At 39.8% G+C, this 24739-nt stretch overlaps 1 protein-coding gene across 4 annotated transcripts in view; it reads left to right on the top strand.

Moving 5' to 3' along the window:
* itga4 (integrin alpha 4) overlaps positions 1-24739 on the top strand; it is a 144980-nt gene that overhangs the window by 32292 nt on the left and 87949 nt on the right. For all 4 annotated transcript variants that reach the window (XM_048535070.1, XM_059647193.1, XM_048535071.1 and 1 more), the window contains exons 8-14: positions 1682-1744; positions 1821-1958; positions 2046-2154; positions 2864-2958; positions 3663-3753; positions 5771-5816; positions 18805-18959. In XM_048535070.1, the coding sequence (XP_048391027.1) occupies positions 1682-1744; positions 1821-1958; positions 2046-2154; positions 2864-2958; positions 3663-3753; positions 5771-5816; positions 18805-18959 (697 nt within the window). The remainder of the gene's footprint in view (positions 1-1681; positions 1745-1820; positions 1959-2045; positions 2155-2863; positions 2959-3662; positions 3754-5770; positions 5817-18804; positions 18960-24739) is intronic.

The raw sequence follows: 24739 nt of genomic DNA, 5'->3' as shown, positions 1-24739 counted from the left end.
GAGAAAAGTGGAGAAATGAGTCTTGAAGAGAAGCTGGATTTGGTACATTAACAAATCCAGCTTCTCTTCAAGACTCAGTTCTCCACTTTTCTCCCTACTTGGACTGACTTTTCAACACCATTCAGCATGAAACTTCTAAACTAAGTTGATAGACTTTTCATGATATTTGATATACAAATTTATGCTCAACCTTTTGCTCTTGACCAGTAGAGAGAAGGTAGCATTTGAAAAGTGTATAAGGAAGGAACACAGAGGTTGACTGGAAGAAGTTAAAAAGAAATTGTTTTACCTCATCTGTTTCTCTGCTGACTTGCCATAATTCCTAATATGAGCGAATTACTGGCGTGCGCTTTTCTCATTTGCACACTGTAATATGGCTTTGAATCCTTTCTCCTGCATACCCACTCATTAATGTCTTGGAGGTCCAGCCAACCGTGCCCCAGTTCCATTTCTTCCAGATCTGACTGCCATGCCCCTTTCTTTATTGAGCTCATGATTCTAATGGCAGGAGTCATGGTTTCTGCGTACGTCAGTGGACTCTAGAGAGAATGAGCATACGTTTGGGATGCAGTTGCTCAGTAGTAGCTCTGAAATGAATCTGGTGTACAGCATTTGCAGCTGTATCAGATAGTTGCAAGATTGAGTAGGCAGGCCAAATAAATTCCAGCGAAAGATGTGGCATGAATGGTAATGAAGAAGAGGCAAGGGAACCAAAGTTGATAAGTGCTTTTAAGTGGGGGGAGATGCTTGTACATACAAGTGTACAAATGTGTAATTGGAGGTGTTAGGAGATCAGGATCCATTGCAGATTAACAGGGACAGTAGATGAGTGAGCAGGATCTGATACAGTGCTCAGTTAGAATTTTTGATGCGTTGATGTGGGATGTAGACTGCCATAGTTTTTGGAATATTGGAATTTAGAGCAGCAGATAGGTTAAGACAAAGATTAATGATAATTGTGGAGGTAGAAGTGCACGGTATTTGCGACTGAGAGTAGAGGGAGTTAGAAGCATTGGTCTGAGCTCAGCAAAATGCTGAGACTTTGAATAGTATGGTTTGAATTGAGATAGTGGCAGGAGTGAGATGAAATATACCACAGGGATGCTGAAACTGTGGTGGAGGCTACGGGTAAAGGTGTCAGTCTTCCCAGTGTTTAACTGAAGGATGTAGCCACTTACCTGAAAGTGGAAAAGATGCATGACAGCACTGGGGCAGTTGAGTGGTGAGAAGGCTGCTGGAGGTGAAGTTTTAGATAGCATTGTCGTAAGGATAGAAGCATGTTCGATTGCTTCATATGGTATTTCCAAGGTGCAAATTGCAGATGAGGACAGTCCAGAAGTTAGTAAAATGGAAAATGGAAGAGAGAGATTGGAGAACTGTGTTCGTGTCAATCATGTCGTCATTCAGGAAATTTGCACAGATAATGCACAACAGTAATCAGGGATATTATTTGTAATTTTGAGAACTGTTCCATTGCTGTGGTGGTGTGACTGAAATTTGGAATATGGCCAAATAGTTTTGCTTTTTGGTACATATCCAATGGATAATGTGGTTGGGTTACTCAGTACATAAATTTCTCAGTAATACAGTGTTGAAAAATGAAACTTTCCTTCCTTCAAATTATGCAAAAGACAAAAAATGAAAGATGTGATTTGTCTGATGATTGAAATTATTTTTGCAGGTCTACATTTTTGAACAGCATGAACAGACGTTGAAAATCATTTTCACGGCAAAGGGTAAAATGGTATGGCATTCAAGTATTATTTAATTCTGTGGTTCTGTAAAGGTTATAGTGTTTCACTAGTTACTTTTTCTTTAAGCTTGGCTCGTACTTCGGCTCATCAGTTTGTGCGGTGGATCTGAATTCAGATGGCTTCTCAGACCTGTTAGTGGGAGCCCCCATGTACAGCATAATCAGAGAAGAAGGGAGGGTATACGTTTACTTGAATAATGGATGGGTAAGATTTGAAGAAGTTCTCTTGACTTAATAAGTATTTAATAAATCTCCAATGATATAGTCTTGAGAGGTATTGTTTTTGTAAAAGGGAGTGATGGAAGAGCTGGCGATGGAGTTAGTTGGAAGAAATTCTTACGCAGCAAGATTTGGAGAGGCAATCGTGGACCTTGGAGACATTAATGAAGATGGATATGCAGGTTTGGGACATGTAAAATTCATGGTTGGGGAAATTACTTTTCGGCATTGCATCATTTCACATAAGGAATAATCTTAGGAACGTTCAACCTTGTTAGACACATTATGTAAATGGAGTTGTGGTTGTTTTAAAGCATTACGGTTATAGTTGTGCAGGAGGCATTTGAGTCATGAGTGCACTGAAGATGTTGTGAAACTTGAGAGGGTTCAGAAAAGACTTACATAGATGTTGCCAGGGTCGGAGGTTTTGAGCTACAGGGAGAGGCTGAATATGGTGGGGCTATTCTCCCTGGAGTGTTGGAGGCTGAGGGGTAACCTTTATAGAGGCTTATAAAACCATAAAGGACACAGATAGGGTGAATAGTCAGAGCCCTTTCCCTGGGGTGGGGAAGTCCAAAACTAGAGGACATAGGTTTAAGGTGAGAGCAGAAAGATTAAAAAGGGACATGAAGGGAAACTTTTCATGCAGAGGATGGAATGAGCTGCCAGAGGAAGTGGTGGAGGCTGATTCAATTACAATGTTTAAAAGGTATCTGGATGGTATATGAATAGGAAGGGTTTGGAGGAGTATGGGTCAAATGTTGGCAAATAGGAGTAGATTAATTCAGGATATCTGCTCGGGATGGATGAGTTGGACCAAAGGGTCTGTTTCAGTGCTGTATATCTCTACGTCTCCAAGACTCTAATTCACTTTGTTTAATTCCATGACAGATATAGCAATTGGAGCTCCCCAAGAAGAGGATCAGCAGGGTGCTATTTATATTTACAATGGAAATGAGGAGGGGATATTGTCCAGCTTTTCTCAAGTAAGTGGTTGAAATTTAATTTGATCTAAAACTTGGCCTTCCAGATATCTGTGTTGAACAAGTAAACCATGTCACATTTAATTTCATAAATTTTGGTGTAGACTTCAGATACAAAGTCACAGCATTTCATCAATAAAGTAGAACCCAAGATAGATCCTGCTTAAGTAGTAGCAGAGAGTGCATTTCTGAAATTTGAAAATAAAGAAATCAATATTGTTCAATCTGGTCATTCCAGCCATGGAATAACTTAAGTTTCAGTCTCTGGTTTTCTGATATTGACCCTTAGTGAATAAGTTTGTCACTTGTCTGTTTAAGGTCTATTCCAATCAGGTGGGATTGTCCCTTTCTTTAGGGCACTGGTGTATCCTCCGAGACTTGGAAGTCCTTCTTGCCCCTAGCATGTCCATCTATTAGTTCTTTTCCAGGATTTAATGATTTTATCAGGAAATCCACCTGGGTAGGGATGGATGAAGGATAGCTGCGGTGGGTATGTAGGAGCTATTAGAGCAAAGAGTGGTTGATGGCCTCCCAGGCAAGAGGCGAAGAAATATTTCAAAAGCTAGGGCTGGGAATTCAATTAATCACCATGGAATCTTAGAAAAATTATGGCCCAGTAAGAGTCATAGAATCAGAAATATTGAACATTTTGATGTATTAAAAGGTTAAAACTGGTTGATCATAATTTTGATTTCAAACTCTTACAGCGAATCCATGGACTACGAATTAATAATGTTCTGCGCGCATTTGGCCAATCCATTACTGGAGGTGTTGATGTTGATGATAATGGTTATTCAGGTGATTTTCAGATTTTCATTTATACATTTAGTGCATCAAAGTATTCAGTTTTCCTCCACAAATCTAATGTGGAGAAACTAAATTATTTGGTATTTTTGAAAATTTCTATGAATGTCGAAGATGAGCAACAAAAAAAGTGGTATGTTATACATTTTAAAACTAATCACAAAGTTTTTTGTTAAGCTACCGTCAGAAACAACAGTTGGTAGTAAACGTGTATAAGGATCATAAGTGCTTGTTTCAAAGCTGCAAGACCTTTGTCAAGTTTCTCATGGATTGAAGAAATTAAATGAACAAAATATTGATGGAATCTGTGCAACAGATAAGAGTTGACTACTTATATGCATTTCTGAAATATTTCACCTCTGACCAACACATAATCTTATGGTGATCAAATCATTCTTGACTACAGGTGAATAGTTTTTTAGGACATTTTTGACCTAACACCTGGTTTATTCAGTCGACTTTCCTGTACCTGCAAAGTGGGGAATAGTAAACTCCAAGCTGAGAACAATGTAATTTATTTTATTATAGTTTGATTTGTGCTTTATTTTCTTCACAAGCATGTATGTCTTGATAGGTGAAGTCACCATAGCCTTAGAGGTCCGTGGGGCTGCTTTTTCATTAGAAAGAGATGACCGGTGGTGATTTAAACCTGAGGGTCACCAAGCCTCAGGCAAGGGGAGAGGTCAAGAGTCATAACTTTCCCAGTAACCTTAGCCGGTGCAAGAATTGAACATGTGCTGTTGCTGTCACATTGCATTGCAAACCAGCAGTTAACTAATTAACTGATGGGGGTCCGTTCGTTCAGCTGGATGGGCAGCTGGTTTCCAATGCAAAGTGGCACCAGCAGTAGACTCTTGGGCTGTGATGACTTTATATCTTTACTATATTTTGACTAAAGTTCAGCTTTGAAGTCAGTTTAATGTTTTAACCATTTATCTTCCAGAGGTGATCGTTTTAATTTGGGAGACATCTGTCCATTAAATCTATTCAGCTACTATACAACATTTAAATTGCACAAATACTGAAATTTCAGTGGTCTGTTAGAGTGGAAAATGGACGTACCTGCTAGATGGAGTTAGGTTTTAGGATGTTGACTGAATTTACACTTCCCTGAAGTTTGACCAGGAACAAGTTGAACCCACTGTTGCTACAATGAAGAATGGTGGACTATGAGCTCACACTGTGGGCATGGTCAGGGTGAGCCACAGAAAACTACCTCAAACGACTTTTGAAAAGCAAAACTTATAGAAAACACTGCCTGAACATATTGTTACTTATTTCAGAGTCTTTCTAATCAAAACATTAGCAGCATAAGAACAATCCCGATATGGCAGTGTAAATGTAGTTTGTCTTTGAATTGTTTGTCTTTATCTACAGGCATTTAAGGCTCTTTCAGGGGCCTCAATAAAGTGGTTAACAGATTTTAGCTGTCCAGACTATCGTGGAAATCTTAAGACTGCAGTTGTGCAGGAACTCACCCAGAAGCAACTCGTTACAATACATGTGAATACACAAAATATTACACTGCCAGGATCGAAAGTCCAGGCAGAACCCTACCAGGACTAGGTTTCATCTAACTTTCTCATCAATCCAGAGATTTACTGGATTTTTGACACTGCAGGTTTAACAGCTAAACACATTCCAAAATGACTAGTACCTCTATAAGAGGTATCTCCACATGAGGGATCCTAAATTGATCTCCAAACTGAAATTTGCCTCCTTTTGCACCATTGTGAAGAAAGCAAAATGCAAATAAATCATCCTTCAACCTTAGGCTGAATCAGATATGGTTCAGTGGAAATAACTGTATTTATCGTAGAGAAAAAGGAAGTGTTTTGGAGAATGTGGTTTCTCATTGTTGTGTCTGTATTGAGTTTTGAATGATGGATGAGTACAGAGCCTGCCGTTCCTTCCCATCTAATTAATAATGCTAAATAATAATGACAAGAAACTTGTCCGGAATCTTACTTATTTGAGCTAGTGACAAACGTCAATCTGTTGTTTTTCACAGATGTAGCTGTTGGAGCCTTCATGTCTGATACTGTAGTGTTGCTCAGGTAAGATTGAGATGTAATTTTTGGGAAAGATGATTTGACTGAATAAAATCTGGATCCCTAAATGACAAGATATAAAGCAGTGACCTTGCAGTACATTATATGTTGGTGGAACTTGAGAAATTAAGCCTCCAGTTTTTTGATTTGAATGTTACAGACAGATAATTTTCAACAAGCAGTAAGTTTATTGCTTATTCGGCAATGCTATATGAGAATATTTAGAGATGCTATTTGCTTGCAACATTGCTTATATTTCTGGATGTAATGGATTTAATAACATGCTTTTCATATGCAGTGATCTGTTTCTATTCTGTACAAAGGTAGCAACATTTTAAGCTGACATCGAAGAGCTGTATGTTGCAGTGCATGTATACTTAGAGTCGTGAATAAAGCCTAAAGTGCACCTATATAATATTAAGACAGAGGGCATAATAAGAAAAATTTGGAAGTGGATTAGTTGCAGGAGACAGCAAATGACATTATAGGGGATTATAAAATCACAAGCATGGATGGGGTGAATTGCCGAGGTCTTTTTTCCCAGGGAGATGGATGGGGGGCCCAACACTAGAGGGCATATGTTTAAGGTGAGAGTGGAATGATTTAAAAAGGACCAGAGGGATAACTTGCCCACACAGAGAGTGATGCATGTATGGAACGAGCTGCCGGAGGAAGTGGTGGAGGCATCTGGATGGATGCATGAATAGGAAGGGTTTCGAGAGATATTGGCCAAATGCTACAAATGTCTGGACAACATGGACAAGTTGGACAGAAGGGCCTGTTTCTGTGCTGTATGACTCTGAATTTATGACTCTATAAGTACCAGTTAAGAGAGCAGTATCAGGCTTCAGATGTAATTTTCTGTATTCTGACATAGGCATCTCTCTTGAATAGAGTTATTTGTTTGAGGAGCATGACTCTGTATCAGGTTGACGTATGTGAAGGATGACTGCCACAATCAGAGTGGAAACATCATTCTACACCATCCTTTAGACATCCAGCCAACTGATTTAAATACTGTACAGCTTAGAAACTGTGCTGAGTAATTTGCCAGTGGAGCTAAACTCCGACTCTGTTCAGAGATAATGGGAACTGCAGATGCTGGAGAATCCAAGATATCAAAAGTGTGAAGCTGGATGAACACAGCAGACCAAGCAGTATCTCAGGAGCACAAAAGCTGACGTTTCGGGCCTAGACCCTTCATCAGGCTCTCTGATGAAGGGTCTAGGCCCGAAGCGTCAGCTTTTGTGCTCCTGAGATGCTGCTTGGCCTGCTGTGTTCATCCAGCCCCACACTTTGTTATCGCCGACTATGTTCACTCAACCTAAATGATCACAGATTCAGAAAGATAAAGCAAGCTGGCCAAAGTCACTAAAGTAAGAGAGTGACTTAGAGTCTAATAAGTGTACTCCCATAAGAGTCCAATAATTTCCAGAAACCCAGACAAAATTTGTATCTGAACAGAATTATGACAGCTGAAATTGAATACACTTCATGCAGGAAAATTTGTTAAATATAAAAAATGGCATTGAGCTCGCTGGAGAAGAAGTTAAATAGCAATGCTAAACTTTACCGTTTTAATTATGCCCATTCATTGCAAACAGCAGCCATTTAAATGAACACAAAGGCTCACTTTACCAGTTAAAAAGAGCACTGCATGTATTTATATGGTGTTGTTAAAATATTTCATAAGTGTTATCGAATAAGATTGTAAATTGAGCCATTGAAGTAGATGTGAAGGCAGCTGCCCAAAGATTAGGTCAAATACGTATATTTTTAAAGGAACATCTTAGTGGATTAAAGAAAGATGGAAAGATATAAGAAGGGATTCTGAAGCTTAATGTCTTACCCATTGAAAGCAAAGTTGCCTGTGGTTGAGAGTTTAAAATTGGTGGCGAGTGAGAGGTCAAAATTGGGATGAGCATAGATGTCTTGGATGACTATAGAGGTGGATGAAATCATACAAATATGGAGGAGCAAAGGCTTAGATTAACTTTAAAACAAGTATCATATTTTCAAAATTGCATTCCTGCTTTATTGGGAGTCAGTTTGGCTCAACAAGTACAGGAATAAGGTATAATCAAGATCTGGTGTGGATTTGGATTTTACAAAGAAATTTTACATGAGTAACCTTACAAGAGCAAGAAGAACAGAGGCCAGACAGGAATATCATGGACTAGTCAAACCTAGAGGCAATTAATGCATTGATAAGGATTTGAGCAGCAGATGCATTTAAGTGGGTTGAAATCTGGTGAAATTATGGTGAAAATATCTGGTATCTCTGCAGACATGATGTGAAGTTAATCTCATTTCCAAATATGACGCTATGATGTTCACAGTCTTATTCAGCTTCAGCAGGAAAGATGGTGGAGTTGATAGCCCAAGAATGGAATTTGTATTTGGGAATAAAGGCAGTGTTCAGGTGAAGGAAATTTCTGCTCATTCAGTGCCACACGTCAGGTAAGTAGTACAATCATTTTGAGGGTTTAGAGAAATGATGGTGAAGTATGTAGCCTATGGGGCCAGCCTGTGTCAGCAGTGATGTCAGAAGATATCAAATCACGTGGGGACAGGACCAGGTTGGAAAAGGTTGTAGAAAGGCCAGGCTGTACAATGCCTTTGTGCATAACATAAATAAGCAAGAAATGTTATTGAGTTTGCAAGAGCCTTGTGCCCAGTTTGCAGTGAATGATAACTCTTGGTGAGTTAAGGTCAAAAAACACCTACGTTCCTCTCTGATGGTAGTTATTGCAGTACTTAAGGAAACTTGTGTCAGACACAGCATCCTGATTCAGATGCTATTGACAACAGTCTGCAGTTTGCCAGTATTTGCTTCAGAAGCTTCAGTAAGACCTTGGCTTTGTCCACAACGCAGTTTGCCCAGGTGCTCCCAGACCAATGGAATGGCCAAAACAGTAGTCTACACAATGACATTTTTTGCTAAAGGATAACAGTGATGTTAGTTTGGCTAGTTATCTTTCTATTGTCTTGCTCCATCAGAACAAGGAAAATAAACTATATATGCAGCATCCAGCTATTCCACAAATGCCATGTCTCAAAATGAGATCAAACAGTCTGTGCAAAACACCGTAAAGCACAAGACCCACTAACACTTTAGCCAGAGAGTCAGTGTGAGTCCATAGCCAGAATGGCAGAGACCAGGTTTTGAGCCACTGAATTCATTGACAGTCTTATCCAGTGCACACTGGTTAGGGTGTTCTCAGGAGAAATAGATCTGCACTGTTGTCCAGGCTTCTGCAAAATTAACTTTTTCAGTTACTTGGATTATCAGGAAGCCAATCTGATCTCTACCCTGAATAATTCATATGCCAATCTACAGGAAGACATTGGTTTTTTTTCTCCTCCTCGAAAGGAGATATGAGTGTGATCAGGCCAAGTGTGAACGATTACAGCGCACAGCTCTGAGTTGGGGGTGGTGTTCGTGACCTTGTAGGGAGGAGGCTTGTAGGCTTAGATAAGTAGCTTATGGGATAGAGCAACCTTTGTGGAGAGGTTTACCTAAGATCTTAATAGCTGCATCCAAGTGGCTAAACCCCTTCTTTATGATATCTGATCACATGGGACTGGATGCTGGTGAGACAAGGTTCTGAAAAGGTCATGTTGTACCATGCCTCTGTATTTAAAGTAGATAGGTAATAATTGCTGTTTAGTTTGCACTAGCTTAGTGACCTCATCTACCAGAGGCCTACAAAAATGAGGTAGAGCTCGGTGCTGACAGCACACATGTGAAAAAGTAATGCTGTGTTTTTGAGATGTTGTTGAGGGACAGCATGTAGATGAGAAAAAGGAATAGATCAAGGATAGCTATGTAGGGAAAAGCAGGGGTGATAGTAAAAGCATTTGGAGAGAATGTATTGTAAGTGATTCCCTGACTTCAGTTATATAGATAGGAATCGGACAAAGAGAGCACAGTCTCTGTTGAGTCTTGTGCCTGTCGCTTTGAAGGTGAGGCACCCTGTTAAGTTACATCTTAAGCAAGCAACTCCAGATGTGCGAATTGCACAGAAACTAATTATGCAAGCTCTTTGTTTTTGCCTTCACGGCTGCTTATTTAGCAATGTTTCAGATGCACACCATTTGAAAACTGGAAAAAGTTACCAATGAACAATATTTAAATATTTAACAGAAGGAAAAGGAGCAGAAACAAAGACAAAGATGAAGAAATTGAGTAATACATAAAGTGCTTAAATAAAACCTTTTTGGTGATATATGGCCAAAGAAACATTAAGATATTGGGGAGCAGAATGTCAGTTAAAACTCTTCTAAGATACCAAGAATATATGAAGAGCTAGATGGAGCGCTAGTGGTATAAGACCAGCAGGTATGAAAATAACAAAAACTATTCATGATGCCAATGCCAGTGGCTCAGGATTCTGTGGAAAGAAAATACCAGATCAGACAGAGTTCAGGCCTCCTGGCAGCATTATGTTGCCAGTCACCAATTACTTTGCTACACTGGCATGTTCTCCTCATTCTGCCAGCCACACAGAATGTGGGAGCCAACATGCATTATTTTTGGATTATTTGTGTAAATTATTGAAGTGTGTAGCCACATTGACAAGTTTAATTTAAAGGAACCAGCCTGTGGGACTCATGCATGGCTGTGCAAACATGGCTTAAAGGGGAAATTGATAGGAGCTGTAATTTTGAGTGTGAAACAATTGAAGATAATGTTATAGCTTAAGGACTACACATTGAATAATACAGAAATGAGGTTCTGTTCCTTCACTCAACATAAGCTTGAGAAACAGTTTATCTGGTTAATTTTTCTGCTGTTTTCACCAATATTTGATGTCTAGCTGGATGTTTCCTGACCTAGACCTCAAGAGAAACCATGCAAGTGATTAAATTAGTGAGGAGAATTACCAGGGTACTGAGTTTTGCAAAAAAATGGTTAAAGCGTGCGTGTTATGAATGTAAATTCAACATTGACAGGAAGAATGCAAAATAAATGCCCTTTTAATTTGTATTTAGATTCAGCAAACAGCCTGCACTGTATGTAACTAATATAATTGGTTATGGTAGTTCTCACAGTTGTTCTTTTAAGAATGGAATCCGATTTTGATGGTCATTTCTGAATGAGTGAGTATACATTAGAAAGGTATTATTTAATGTTCTAAGGTACCAAAGTTGACAGTTGTAACAGTTTTGTTAGTTTAAAAAAATACTGTTTTTCCTGACAGAACACGGACATTTGTATTTTAGTAACTAAAACTGAAGTTGCTGGAGAAACTCAGCAGTTCCGATAGCACCAGAGCAGAGTTAATATTCTTGATCCAATGACCCTTCAGAAGTTTAAAATTTCCAACATCTGCAGATCTTTGCTTCATTTGTTAAATGCTATTTTATATGTACTTACAAAAAGTCTAGAAATAAGTTAAACTATAAGTTTGTTATTCTGAGAAATTAGCTTTAGCCACAAAACAAACGAGAAGCAGCACATTACATTTGCAAACATTGTCTCTTTATGCATTTGGGATATTTGTGACTGTTACCTGGGAATCTCTGGAAAAGTTTGAAATAGTCAAACAAAACAGCGTATTTTCAGTAATATTAAAAGTGAAATATGCAGAGTTGCAAATCAGAAATGAGAAAAAAAGGAAGTTGTGTCCTTTCAAACTAAACAAATTCAACCTTTTACCTAGTTAGAATAGTTTGTTATTAAAAATGCAAAGGAACTTGGTTACACATGGTGTGACAACTTTTGTGACTCTTTTAGAGCTTTAATGAAATACTTTCAGAAGCAGAGTTGTATGTAAGATCTGAGGAGGGGTCACCTGACCCGAAGCATTAACTCTGATTTTTTCCACACAGACCTGCTGACCTTTCTAGCAACTCCTTCTTTTGTTCCTGATTTACAGCATCCACAATTCTTTCAGTTTTTATTTTGCATGTAGGGTCTGCCTATTCACAGCTGGGCTACATCAAGAAATAACTTTTATTTCTAAATTTCACAATCTATTAATACTACTTACCACATTACTAAAAATATATTTTTTGTGTGAGGTACAAAACAGATTTTTGTTACAATTCTACAAAGTATTTTTAGTGTTGTGTACTTAGTTGATAAGAAAAACAATGAACAAGAATCAATCAAGGCAGCTGTGTTTGAGTTTGTTTGACTTTCACTTTATTTCTTATTTCCATCAAGAAATTTCTAAGAGCTAGAATTGATGCTGTCAACATCTTCAGCTTAACGATTCTGTGTTTTGGGAAGGGAGGGAAATGGCACCTCTGTGGTATACTTAGCATTCTCATTATTATAGCTACTACTTCTTTTAAGACACACCCTCCCCCCACATTTGCCACCTATGCACACATGTACACGTACACACACAATCCTTAACTCTAACTCATCTTTCTCTAGTTCCTTTCCTATAGTTCATCACACCCTCTCCAAGCTTACCTTTGAGATCCAGCTCCTGATCTGTCAACCCTTTTCACACTTAATTGTTGACTACTCAACTTGCCTATCTGTTTCAGATGTTAGCTGGTATTTTTGTCTCTTTTCAGATACAGTTCCCTACCTCCTCTTTCACATCTGCAGTTAGCATTCCTCTCATTTAAAAAAAACCCTTTGAACTCCGTCCTTACAAAACAGGAACCTCTCTTCAATCTCACTTACCCCTCAATTCTTGACCTTGCTGTTGCCTCCTAAATATTTGCCTGTATTTCTTGGAACTCCACAGACAAATCCCTCTACTCAGGTTTCCATTTCCGCTATAGAAGTAAAAACAGCTGTTATCAAAGTAAAAAAATGACATGATATCCATTGTGACCAGACAAAGGTAAACCATCTTCTTCATTTATCTTGTCTGCAGCCTTTCCATATGGCTGACCACACTATCCTTCAATGGGGAGGCCATGGCCTAGTGGTACTATCATGAAACTATTACCCCAGAAGTTCAGCAAATGTTCTAGGGACCCATATTCAAATTCCACCTTGGCAGTGATGGAATTTGAACTCAATAAAAAAAAGTCTGGAAGTGAGAATCTACCAAGAACTATGAAACCATTGTCAATTGTCAGGAATTGTCAGGTTCACTAATTCCCTTCAGGGAAGGAAATCTGCCATCTTTGCCTGGCCTGCCTGTGACTGCAGATCCACAGCAATGTGCTTGACTCTAAGCGGCCCTCTGAAATGGCCCAACACACCATTCCGGTGTGTCCATCGCTATGAAGTCTCAATAAAAAAAATGAAACTGGACAAACCACCTGGCAACAACCTCGCCATCAGAAAGGATAATGGCAGAAACAGCCCTCTGTAATATCCTCCTTACTAATATCTGTAGACCAGTGCCAAATTTGGGAGAACTGTGTCAAGGACTAGTCAAGCAACAGCCTGACATGATCATACTTATGGACTCGTACCTTACAAACAATGTCCCAGACACCACAATCACCATTTCTGGACATATCCTGTCCCATCAGCAGGACAGACCCAGCAGAGGGGACAGCACAGTGGACCCAGGTTGTTCTCCCTGTTCTGTGTGGGTTTCCTCTGGATGCCTGCTTTCCTCCCTTAGTCCAAAGGTAAGCAGTTTAGGTGAATTGGCCATGCTAAATTGCCTATAGTGTCTGGGGATGTATAGGTTATGTGGGTTAGTTTGGGAAATGCAGGGTTATGGGGATAAATTAGGGAGTTGGGTCTGGGTGGGATGCTCTGAGGGTTGGTGTGGACTTGATGGGCTGAATGGCCTGCTTCCAGACTGTATTCCATGATCCTATGATTTTTAGGTTTAGACCTTGCAATTGTATGATGCATAAGTTCAGCTTTTCAGTATTTAAAATATAGATGAGAGCTTGTGGGATTACCAGCAGTCCTGTCATTATTAACGTAAGGAATCAAAACATCTGCCCCCTTTTTGAATGTGCGTGGCATAAGAATTATTTTTAATTATTGATCTAGGACAAGGGAGATTGAGAGGTGATGTCTGTTATTTTAATGCACAGTTGAGATGCTATTGGAAAGCCCATTGTTGCCTCTAGTGTGCTATCTATGCACTAAATCAGAAATTATGAACACAGTCAGTATCACTAATTGCTGTCGCTATAATTTATCCTGACAAATAGATGAATGAAATATTTCTGAAATGCTCTTTTGCACCAAGGTAAAAATGAATTTTGACGTGGTGCATTGCTACCTCAACGTGTTGATTATAATAAGTTGCATTAATATAAGGAAATAATTTCCAATTTAACTATTGGAAGTTCAACAAACTTCCCCAGCCACTGAAGTGTAAAAATTGCTATTGGGGTAAATAATTATGCCAGTGTCCATCATTCAGTGAGAATGAATAGGGGCAGAGAAGGTTCACCAGGAATACCAAATTGCACAGGAGACATCTGATCTGAACACCTCCTTTGCAGAACACCTCCGCTCAGTTCGCAACAAACAACTGCACCTCCCAGTCGCAAACCATTTCCACTCCCCCTCCCATTCTCTTGATGACATGTCCATCATGGGCCTCCTGCACTGCCACAATGATGCCACCCGAAGGTTGCAGGAACAGCAACTCATATTCCGCCTGGGAACCCTGCAGCCATATGGTATCAATGTGGACTTCACCAGTTTCAAAATCTCCCCTTCCCCTACTGCATCCCTAAACCAGCCCAGTGCATCCCCTCCCCCCACTGCACCACACAACCAGCCCAGCTCTTCCCCCCCCCACCCACTGCATCCCAAAACCAGTCCAACCTGTCTCTGCCTCCCTAACCGGTTCTTCCTCTCACCCATCCCTTCCTCCCACCCCAAGCCGCACCCCCAGCTAACTACTAACCTCATCCCACCTCCTTGACCTGTCCGTCTTCCCTGGACTGACCTATCCCCTCCCTACCTCCCCACCTACACCCTCTCCACCTATCTTCTTTACTCTCCATCTTCGGTCCGCCTCCCCCTCTCTCCCTATTTATTCCAGTTCCCTCCCCCCATCCCCCTCTCTGATGAAGGGTCTAGGCCCGAAACGTCAGCTTTTGTGCTCCTGAGATGCTGCTTGGCCTGCTGTGTTCATCCAGCCTCACATTTTATTATCTTGGAATCTCCAGCATCTGCAGTTCCCATTATCTCTGATCTGAACCTGTGCTTTGCATTCCATGCATCTGTATTCTCAGGCACAGCTGCCTGATGCTGGTGGAAGAGCTGCAGTTACCGAACTCTCTGGCTTATGTAGGAGGCTGTTATACTGCTGTGTATCTACTTGAAGAAAATGTGCAACCTCAAATGTGAAAAGAAAGATTTGCAATTATATAGTGCCTGTTATATGATCTGTATAACACAATGCACCTTACAGCCAATTAGCACATTTGATGTGTAGTCATTGTTGCAACGTAACAAGGAAATTATTACCAGGCACCATAATTTTATTGTCACTTTCCAAATTGGAAGAGGAGCATTTAGTGTCATTCATCTTACTAACCAGAAGGAAATTATGATATGATATATTTGTTTAGGAAGCTACAGAAATAGGTTTTTTTTCCCAGAATCCAAAGGATCAAAACTTGCATGCAAGGTTCAGTGTTCATTCTTCATCCTACATAAAAATATGTAAAATCAGTTGGCAAAACCAAAAGTTGATTCATCAACCATACCCCACGCAACTACAATGCCTGAAGCACCGCACACCATCAATCTTTCAATCTCCTGAAAGAGAGAAAAAGACGCCAAAGCCATTCTGGAAGATGCATCCCCATTCTCCATTTGTGATCAGCGTTTGCCCAGAGACCCCGCAATCCACCTGCCAGTTTTATGACCAAATCTTTCTCTAACATCCATTTTTGTACCAAGGAAGGCAACAATCTGACTGGCAACTTTCATGGAACATACAATTCCAAGAGGTGCCTGGTGGCAACATATAGTTCGTCCCAGCTAAGGGAAGAGGCTTATCGAAAACCTTCAATTGGCCACTCATGAAGTTTCTCCGTCACTGAGGAGAATTGGAGGAGAGAGGTGTAGATCCAGACTTGAGCAGCACAGTTTCACTGTACTCCTGGGAGGGCAGCAGAACCAAATAGATTCTTTCTTGGTGCAGAATGGAGAGCTGCTCGCTGTCCTTGTGCCAGTAGATCAATTTTAGGAATTAGGCAGTTAAGTTTTACAGAGCTTGGAAGAAGTCCTAAGGAATTGAGAAAGTGAGAAGGTGGCTGGGTCTCTAACGGAGAAATGATGAAAGGCTCAAAAGAAGCCTGTGAACATTAACACTTCAGCATGGTTGCGAGTATGGTGGTTGAAAAACTCACAAGCTGTTTCTTGCCAACTGCAGCTGTGCAGAATTGGAGTTGGATGAGGCACATGGATGGGATCTGGGGCAGGAATGGCCTCATGAAGAACTGGAGTTATGTTTGTGATTGAATATTGGAATGTCATTTCAGAATGAAGGGGTGCTTAGAACAAAGAAAGGAGGATGATTGACCAGAATAAAAGTGGTTCAGGCAGTCCATGGTTCTTGACAGGGAGCTTCAAGGTTAGATCAGCAACAATGAAGAATTTTAATCCTGTGAAGGTCAATGAGATCTGATGACCCATGTATCAATAGCATCTAGAGTGAAATGCTGAGTTTAAGAGTCGTGAGATCTTGTTGCAGCTCTATAAAACTTTGGTTAGACCGCACTTGGAATACTGCGTCCAGTTCTGGTCGGCCTATTATAGGAAAGATGTGGATGATTTGGAGAGGGTTCAGAGGAGGTTTACCAGGATGCTGCCTGGACTGGAGGGCTTATCTTATGAAGAGAGGTTGACTGAGCTCGGACTTTTTTTTTCATTGGAGAAAAGGAGGAGGAGAGGGGACCTAATTGAGGTATACAAGATAATGAGAGGCATAGACAGAGTTGATAGCCAGAGACTATTTCCCAGGGCAGAAATGGCTAGCACGAGGGGTCATAGATTTAAGCTGGTTGGAGGAAAGTATAGAGGGCATGTCAGAGGCGGGTTCTTTACGCAGAGAGTTGTGAGAGCATGGAATGCGTTGCCAGCAGCAGTTGTGGAAGCAAGGTCATTGGGGTAATTTAAGAGACTGCTGGACATGCATATGGTCACAGAAATTTGAGGGTGCATACATGAGGATCAATGGTCATCACAACATCGTGGGCTGAAGGGCCTGTTCTGTGCTGTACTGTTCTATGTCCTATGTTCTAAATCCATGGGATCTGAATTGATTGCATTTGCTGTTTGTGGAGCCTGTGGGGTATTTGATCATAGCCTATTGTCTATATTTACCACATTTAAAAATGAGATTTGGAAATAAGTTGTACATCTGTTGTAGACTGCATTATTTAAGGCCGTGGCATTTTTGAAGATCAAAATTGTCTGATGTACTCGTGGCTCATGTTGCATTAACCAATACAAATAGAATGCGTTGAAACAAACCGCATGCGATAAACCAGTATTATTGATACTTTTGAAGCACCAGTTCATGGGTATTAAGTATTATGAGACAGATATAGAACAGTTGATCTTCAGGGCTTCCAGCATATTTGTCTGCTGCATTCTCTACTCACTGCCCTGAAAAAAAAAGCTTTGGCATACATGTTGATGATTAGAATGGCAAAGTAATACCAAAATAAGTAGATGACAATACAGTGAGCAATTTGCAGTCACAACAGTGCCGAAAGGTCAAGACGACTTCAAACAGTCCCATTAATGAACCATTTTGTGAAGGCTCCAATCACATCTGAGTAATTCTGCCGAAGACACTCTCCCTTCATTGTCATGCCCTGCTATTCAAGTGCATGTGAAAGCCATCTTGTGTTGTTATATTGTGAAAAAAGGTTCAGATAATAATTGCACAGAACAGTGCAGAAATAAATTGCAGGGCAGTTGCTTACTCCATCATGTAATATGTGTGTGTTGACAAGTTGGGTTGGCATAAAGTTGTCCCTTGATACATGTTCTATGCTTTAAATATGTGATACTAAGTCTGCTATCCTTCCTAATTAGATCCCTTTTAGGAGGTGTGATATTTTCCCAAAGGACCCTTCCTCCTGGTATTTGCCACATTCATCAGTATATTGTACTGGGTAAAGGTTGTTTGAACTAGTTTGTTCCCATTAATCCTCCGTTTTCTTTGCTCTGTCTTTGTCTTGGCCTATCTAATGATAAGCAATAGGGAAGATACCACCACAGAGAATCTACAGAAGAGGCGTTGTACTTGTATAATATTTATTGCATTTGGTCAGATATCACAGCTGGGACCTTAGGGACTGGTGTAGATAAATCTCTCTTTGAAAACTAAAGTAGAACTCCTCGTCTCCACCTACAGACTGTCTGAGAGATATCAGTAAGACGGGTGGAGCCAATATATTGTTAAATGTTACTTCTTTCTGGACAATTACCTTATACAACGGAAGAAAATAGTGTGTTGGCTGGTTGTAGAGTTTACTAACAAAGCAGTTGGATTCTAATGATTCCAGAACACATTGTGCTGTACAGAGACGGGATTCTGCAGGTAGATCATCGAGATCTGAGCCTGTAGTGCCTAACTTGCACTGGTTGCTTTAAGCTATTTTCTTTTATGCCTACTATGCAAGGCAATTCCGGGAAGACAACCATCTATTCTCAAAAGTGTAGTCTTGCACTCCCTCACCTTTCAGTTTTCAAGTCCAATTCCATGAAAATGTAGTAAATGATCAATTAGTATTTGCTTTCATAGGACTGTTTCAAGTGCTTGAGGATGTTGTATTGTTCATCATTCACTGTTTAGTATGAGTGTAGGTGTAGGTGAAACGTCTTGAATCTTAGTCAACAGACTCAAAATGGCAAAATTGTGTGTAAGTTGATATTGGATCTTGAACTCTCCCAAAATGTGTTTGTAACCGTTTCTTTTGTTTGTAAAGATCTAATGCAATTCTTCAAATTTTTTTTAATATAGTTTGTCACTGTTCAAAACACTTTATTAAATCATAGCTCAAGTTTCAATCCAGGTAAATAAGTTCAAGGTTTATTTCTGATTTGCTAAATTCTGTTTTCCATGCTTTGCAGGAGCAGGCCTGTTGTGGTTATTGAAGCTTTCATTCAGCTACCTACTTTAATCAACCGTACAAAAATGGAATGCTTTGAGAATGGGCAGTCCATTGTGTGCATCAATGTTACTGTATGCTTTTCTCACAAAGGAAAGAAGATTCCTGGTCACGTAGGTAATAATTACACTTATACTGCTGTCACTGTGGGGTGGTGGTGATGGAGGGAGTGAATGCTGAAGTGGTGGATATAATGCCAAGCAGGTGGACCACTTTGTACTGGATTTCCTTGAGTGTTGTTGGAGCTGCACTCATCCAGGCAAGTGGAGAGTACTCCATTACATTCCTGGCTTATGTCTTGTAGATGGTGTACAGGCTTTAGGGGTGAGTTACTCTGATCTGTTCCTGTAGCCATGGTGTTTACATGACTGGTCCAGTTCACTTTCTGGTCAATGTCAAAATCCACCCCCTCGTTGTTTGTTGATTTGTGAGGGTTTCAGTGACGTTCATGCTACTGAATGTCTAAAGGAGATTTTTAAGTTCACTTTGTTGTAATTGTTGTTGATGGCATTTCTGTGGCCACCTACTAGCTCTAACTTGAAAGCAATCCAGGCTTTGCTGCATATGGAGAAATGCACCTTAGCAACATTTTAGTTTAAAGTAATACATTGAATTAACCTTCAGTTACTGCTACAACTGCTGAAATTATGGTATGATTTAAAACAAAAATTAGAAAGCGATATTAGTAATTTGCAGTTGTATTGTTCTATTATCTCTACATCAGCTTCACAGAAATATGAATGAATTGTTTGAAATGAATGATATCTAGAATTTAAACAATTTTGAAAATGTCACTTCACAATAAAACATGACAGGCCCCTTATGTCAAAATATGAAGTACTTGAACCTTTTTGTCTCCTGTACAGTAAAATATCTGTTCTGGTATAGTTGAGGCAGTGAAATGCTTGTGGTTGCCCAGTTAACATAGGATCAAATAATTGTTTATCAAATTACATTTTACATTACATCAAGTATTAAATTCACAAATAATTAGTTATAACTTGCTAAATTTTAACTTTTTTCTTGTCTTTTTACATTTTTGGGTGGCACAGCAAAAGAGGCATTCCTTTTTGTAGAGTATTCAAATGGTATAAAATGATGTTCTTCAGTACTGTACCTGATTCAATTTGCAGAGCTTGTGCAATTACTCCAATCGCCATGTTCACATTTTTTCTTTGGCAGTTTGTGATCCAGTACAAAAGGCTTGACTCTGCCATAGGTCTCAAATGTTCCTTAGTTCACAGTACTGGGAAAATAATAAACAACGAGCAAACTGTAAATTGCTTTTGATAACTTTGATCTCATTTTCTTATGTATTTAAATTATGGTGAATGCATATCTGATGCATTAGTTATTTAATTGAGAATTACGTAGTTTATTAGAACAGTGGTAGTCAGTATTCTATTCTGTGTGCCCATTCAGGAAAGCGAAGGCAAGGTATATATGATGTTTCAACATGTGTATATCACATTCTATGCTAGGAACACCTGGAAGTGATGATTAGAAAGGCAGTGTACTGAAATGACAAGATGACTCAGTCAAATTAATTAAGTGTATGGGAACAGTCAAGTTGCAGCACAACGCCAGTATCGAACAATAGAAGTAAGCTAATATTACCCAACCTGCACAGTGCCATCCTGATTAATTTGTTCTGTCAAGTTCACAGGTTTTTGATTGTAAAATTGAACTCTAAGCACCAAGTTTAAATTGCATTAATATGACAGGGCTACAGTATAACCTCGGATAATGGTTGTTATGACATTAATCTCGCCTTTTAAATCTCATTTGCTCAGATTTCTAACACTGAAAATAAACAATTAAATAAAATGTTGAAATTCGAAATGTAAAAATATCTCTAACATGATTAGCCTTTTCTAAAATTGTTTCTTATGACTAATAATGTTAATTTTTAAATAAAGGTGATTATCTCACACTGTAAAAAGTCTAGTTTAGAAGTGATTAATTTTGCTCAAGCTTTAATTTTGTGGAGCAAATTTGGATCGTGCAGTCTGAGCATGTGTTGTGTGTCTAATTTCTCAATGCCCAATAACCACTGAATCACCTGAACTCAGTTCTTTTGTCTTTAGCTTTTAACAGCTAGCACTTAAAAGATTTTTCAAAATTTTTTTTAAAGAAAAGTGAGAGGACAAATTTCAGAGTATTGGGGTGAAATTTCTAATGTTTTATGAAGAGACACTGTCTCCCTCTGTGAGTTGAATAGATAGGAATGGCACTTATGATTATACATCCACTGCAACTTCAGTATGATTCTCTTTAAACAGTAGACAATACATAAAGTTGAGGAGGCACAGTGAGGTCAAAAGTAAAGGAAGAAATGAAAGAAAGACTGTAATTCTTCATTACTTGATCATCTAATTTGTAAAGAGAAATTGAATTTTGAAGTGTTCCACACAAATGACCCTGGGCTGTATGTGGAGGTGTGAGGCCAGTTATGTAGGTCGTAGGTCATAATGACTGGTTTACAACAGACAGTATTGACCCTCCTCAATTCGCCCTTAATAGGATAATCAGGAGTTAGGTGAATATATAGGAAAATGTAGTTAGGACCATGATCTTGTGGAATAGTATAGCATGCTGAAAGGGCCAGTTAGCTTCCCATTGCTCCCTTGCTCCCATACTTACAAAATTCAAAACATCTGATCTTGTATGATTTTATGATTAGATGGTACTTGCTGAATGATCGTGAGTGTCCTGAAATTTACATTAACAATGAAATTAAAATGTAGTTGAGTGAGCAATGCATCTCATTAACATTGCAGACATTCATATGCAGGGCTCTGTTCCCTGGGAACAGGAGTAATGTGCCCAGGTATTGGATCTTTTTCAGTTAAATAAGATCTTTGGGATAACTGTTCCCTGGTGCATTCTATGTGGAAAGATGTCAGCCAATTTGAATTCACTTGAAACAGGAACCAACACCACTTTTCTGAACCAGTATAAATTATTGTTCCATTGAAATTTTGGTATTCTTGTGATTCTGTCCTGACAAATGCAAAATGAGAGCTTCAACAACATGTCTTTTTTTCACAAATTCTCAAGTTGTGAACTACTAAATGACTAGTGTTTGAAAAGAATTTTTACAGACTATGCAATAATTACAAAAAAAGATTGAAAATTTTCTTGGCTAACAAGAAATGCTGATCCATGTGACCTGCAGACCTTGATCTGGAAGCAATGCGAACAGAAGGAAATTAGGAATGTAGTGATGTGGCTGGCAGATAGGAAGGGGAGACTAGACAATGATGTAAAGCAGAACACAGAATTCTTGAGGAGAAAGAGCAAGTGTCTCTCAGGAGAAGGTCAGTTGAACAATTTACTATGAAGGAGACCAAATCTCTTAGAGGTACTGGCAGAGCTGACAAAAAAAAAAGTTTTAAAAAAGCTGTGACTGTCTGAGATGCTGAAGAGCTGGTGTTTCCCAGAAGTGGCCAAACCATGAATTGGGATCTTATTGATGGGTTGTAAAGGAACTCTGTAAAGCCACATCATCAGGGCTGCTATGATCGAGGGAGATAGTGCACTTCGAATAATCTATTTTGATGATAATTATACCCAAGAAACTTGAAGGTTAAAGTAAGATCAAACCCTGACCTAGATAATAAAATGTGAGGCTGGATGAACACAGCAGGCCCAGCAGCATCTCAGGAGCACAAAAGCTGACGTTTCGGGCCTAGACCCTCAGAGGTCATTTTATTATCTTGGGTTCTCCAGCATCTGCAGTTCCCATCGTCACTCAAACCCTGACGTACCACATTTGAGTAACAGTCAGAACAGCAGATTTTCAATGTTATTTTCAGAATTTCTACAGAAAGAGGCCCTTTGGCTCATTGTGCCCATGCCGGCCATTGAACATTCATCGATTTTAATCCAATTTTCTAGCAGTTTACCTGTAGCCTACTCTGCTATGATGTTTCAACTGTTCATCTAGTGTTACCTTAAATACCTGCAGGGTTTCTACCTTTACCACCCTTTCAGGCAATGAGTTCCAGATTCCCACCACCCTCTAGATGGGCTGAGAGGTGGCAGATGGAGTTCAACCTGGATAAATGCGAGGTGATGCATTTTGGAAGGTCGAATTTGAAAGCTGAGTACAGGATTAAGGATAGGATTCTTGGCAGCGTGGAGGAACAGAGGGATCTTGGTGTGCAGATACATAGATCCCTTAAAATGGCCACCCAAGTGGACAGGGTTGTTAAGAAAGCATATAGTGTTTTGGCTTTCATTAACAGGGGGATTGAGTTTAAGAGTCGTGAGATCTTGTTGCAGCTCTATAAAACTTTGGTTAGACCGCACTTGGAATACTGCGTCCAGTTCTGGGCGCCCTATTATAGGAAAGATGTGGATGCTTTGGAGAGGGTTCAGAGGAGGTTTACCAGGATGCTGCCTGGACTGGAGGGCTTATCTTATGAAGAGAGGTTGACTGAGCTCGGTCTCTTTTCATTGGAGAAAAGGAGGAGGAGAGGGGACCTAATTGAGGTATACAAGATAATGAGAGGCATAGATAGAGTCGATAGCCAGAGACTATTTCCCAGGGCAGAAATGGCTAGCACGAGGGGTCATAGTTTTAAGCTGGTTGGTGGAAAGTATAGAGGGGATGTCAGAGGCAGGTTCTTTACGCAGAGAGTTGTGAGAGCATGGAATGCGTTGCCAGCAGCAGTTGTGGAAGCAAGGTCATTGGGGTCATTTAAGAGACTGCTGGACATGCATATGGTCACAGAAATTTGAGGGTGCATCCATGAGGATCAATGGTCGGCACAACATTGTGGGCTGAAGGGCCTGTTCTGTGCTGTACTGTTCTATGTTCTATGTTCTATGTTCTATGTTCTATGTTCTATATCTCCATCTCTTTACCTTAAAACTGTGCCGCCTATGTCACAGCTCCTTTTACTAAGTGGGTTGTTCCTCCCTATCTTCTCTATCTATATCCTACAGAACTCTTTACACCTCAATCAGATCTCCCTGTTCCCCCAACATCTGAAGCCTTCTCTGCTCTAAGTTAAACAACCCCAAACTGTCTAGTCTGACTTCATAGCTGAATCAGTCCAGCACAAGAAAGATCCTAGGTGAGTCTCTTTTGCACCCTCTTTGGTGTAATCGCATCCTACCTATATTAGGGGTGACCAGAAATATCTACAGTACTCCAGTTCTGGTGTAACTAATGTTATATGCAGTTGCAACATAACTTCATGGCCCTCTTGAATTCAGTGCCTTAACTAATAAATGCGAATATCCCAAATGTCATCTTAACCCATGTTTTCTACTTGTTCTGATGTCTTCAAGGATCTATGGACATACACACCAAGTTTCCTCGGATCTGCTACTTCCTAGAGTCGTACCATTCAACATTTAGTCCTTTGCCTAATGAATAAAGGACAATTACTATGAAGTCATGCTCTCTGAAGATCCAGATCTGTATATGTACAATAATGAGGTAGAATATGGGAATGTAATCACCATTCTTTCACTGTCCCAAGGTCAAAATCCTGGAATTCCAACCCTAATGGCACCCTGGGTCTACCCACAGCAGGTGGACTGATGTGGTGCGGGAAGGCAGCTCACCATCACCTTCTCAAAGGCAACTGTGCTAGCCAAACTCTGTCTGCACTTTCTCAGCAGCTGTAACATTGTATACTGCACTCTGTTCTGTTACCCTGATGCATTTGTAAAGTACTACTTGCCTGTAAAGAACATAACACAACACTGTTCACTGTCTGTTTGTACATGTGACAGTAATAAATCAGATCAAAGTGAGTTCGCCCCCTCATTCTCTTTCAATTCTAGAATGCTACTACTGTCTTCCACCGGGTAGACTGATGTAAAGGTCTAAAACAAATCGGTGTCACTTTGAAATTACTTTCAAAATAAGACACAATTGC

This window comes from Stegostoma tigrinum, chromosome 7 (genome assembly GCF_030684315.1).
Source record: "Stegostoma tigrinum isolate sSteTig4 chromosome 7, sSteTig4.hap1, whole genome shotgun sequence".
Lineage (NCBI taxonomy): Eukaryota > Metazoa > Chordata > Chondrichthyes > Orectolobiformes > Stegostomatidae > Stegostoma > Stegostoma tigrinum.
The sequence above is the reverse complement of the archived record's forward strand: the minus strand, read 5'-3'. Positions and strand labels throughout refer to the sequence as shown.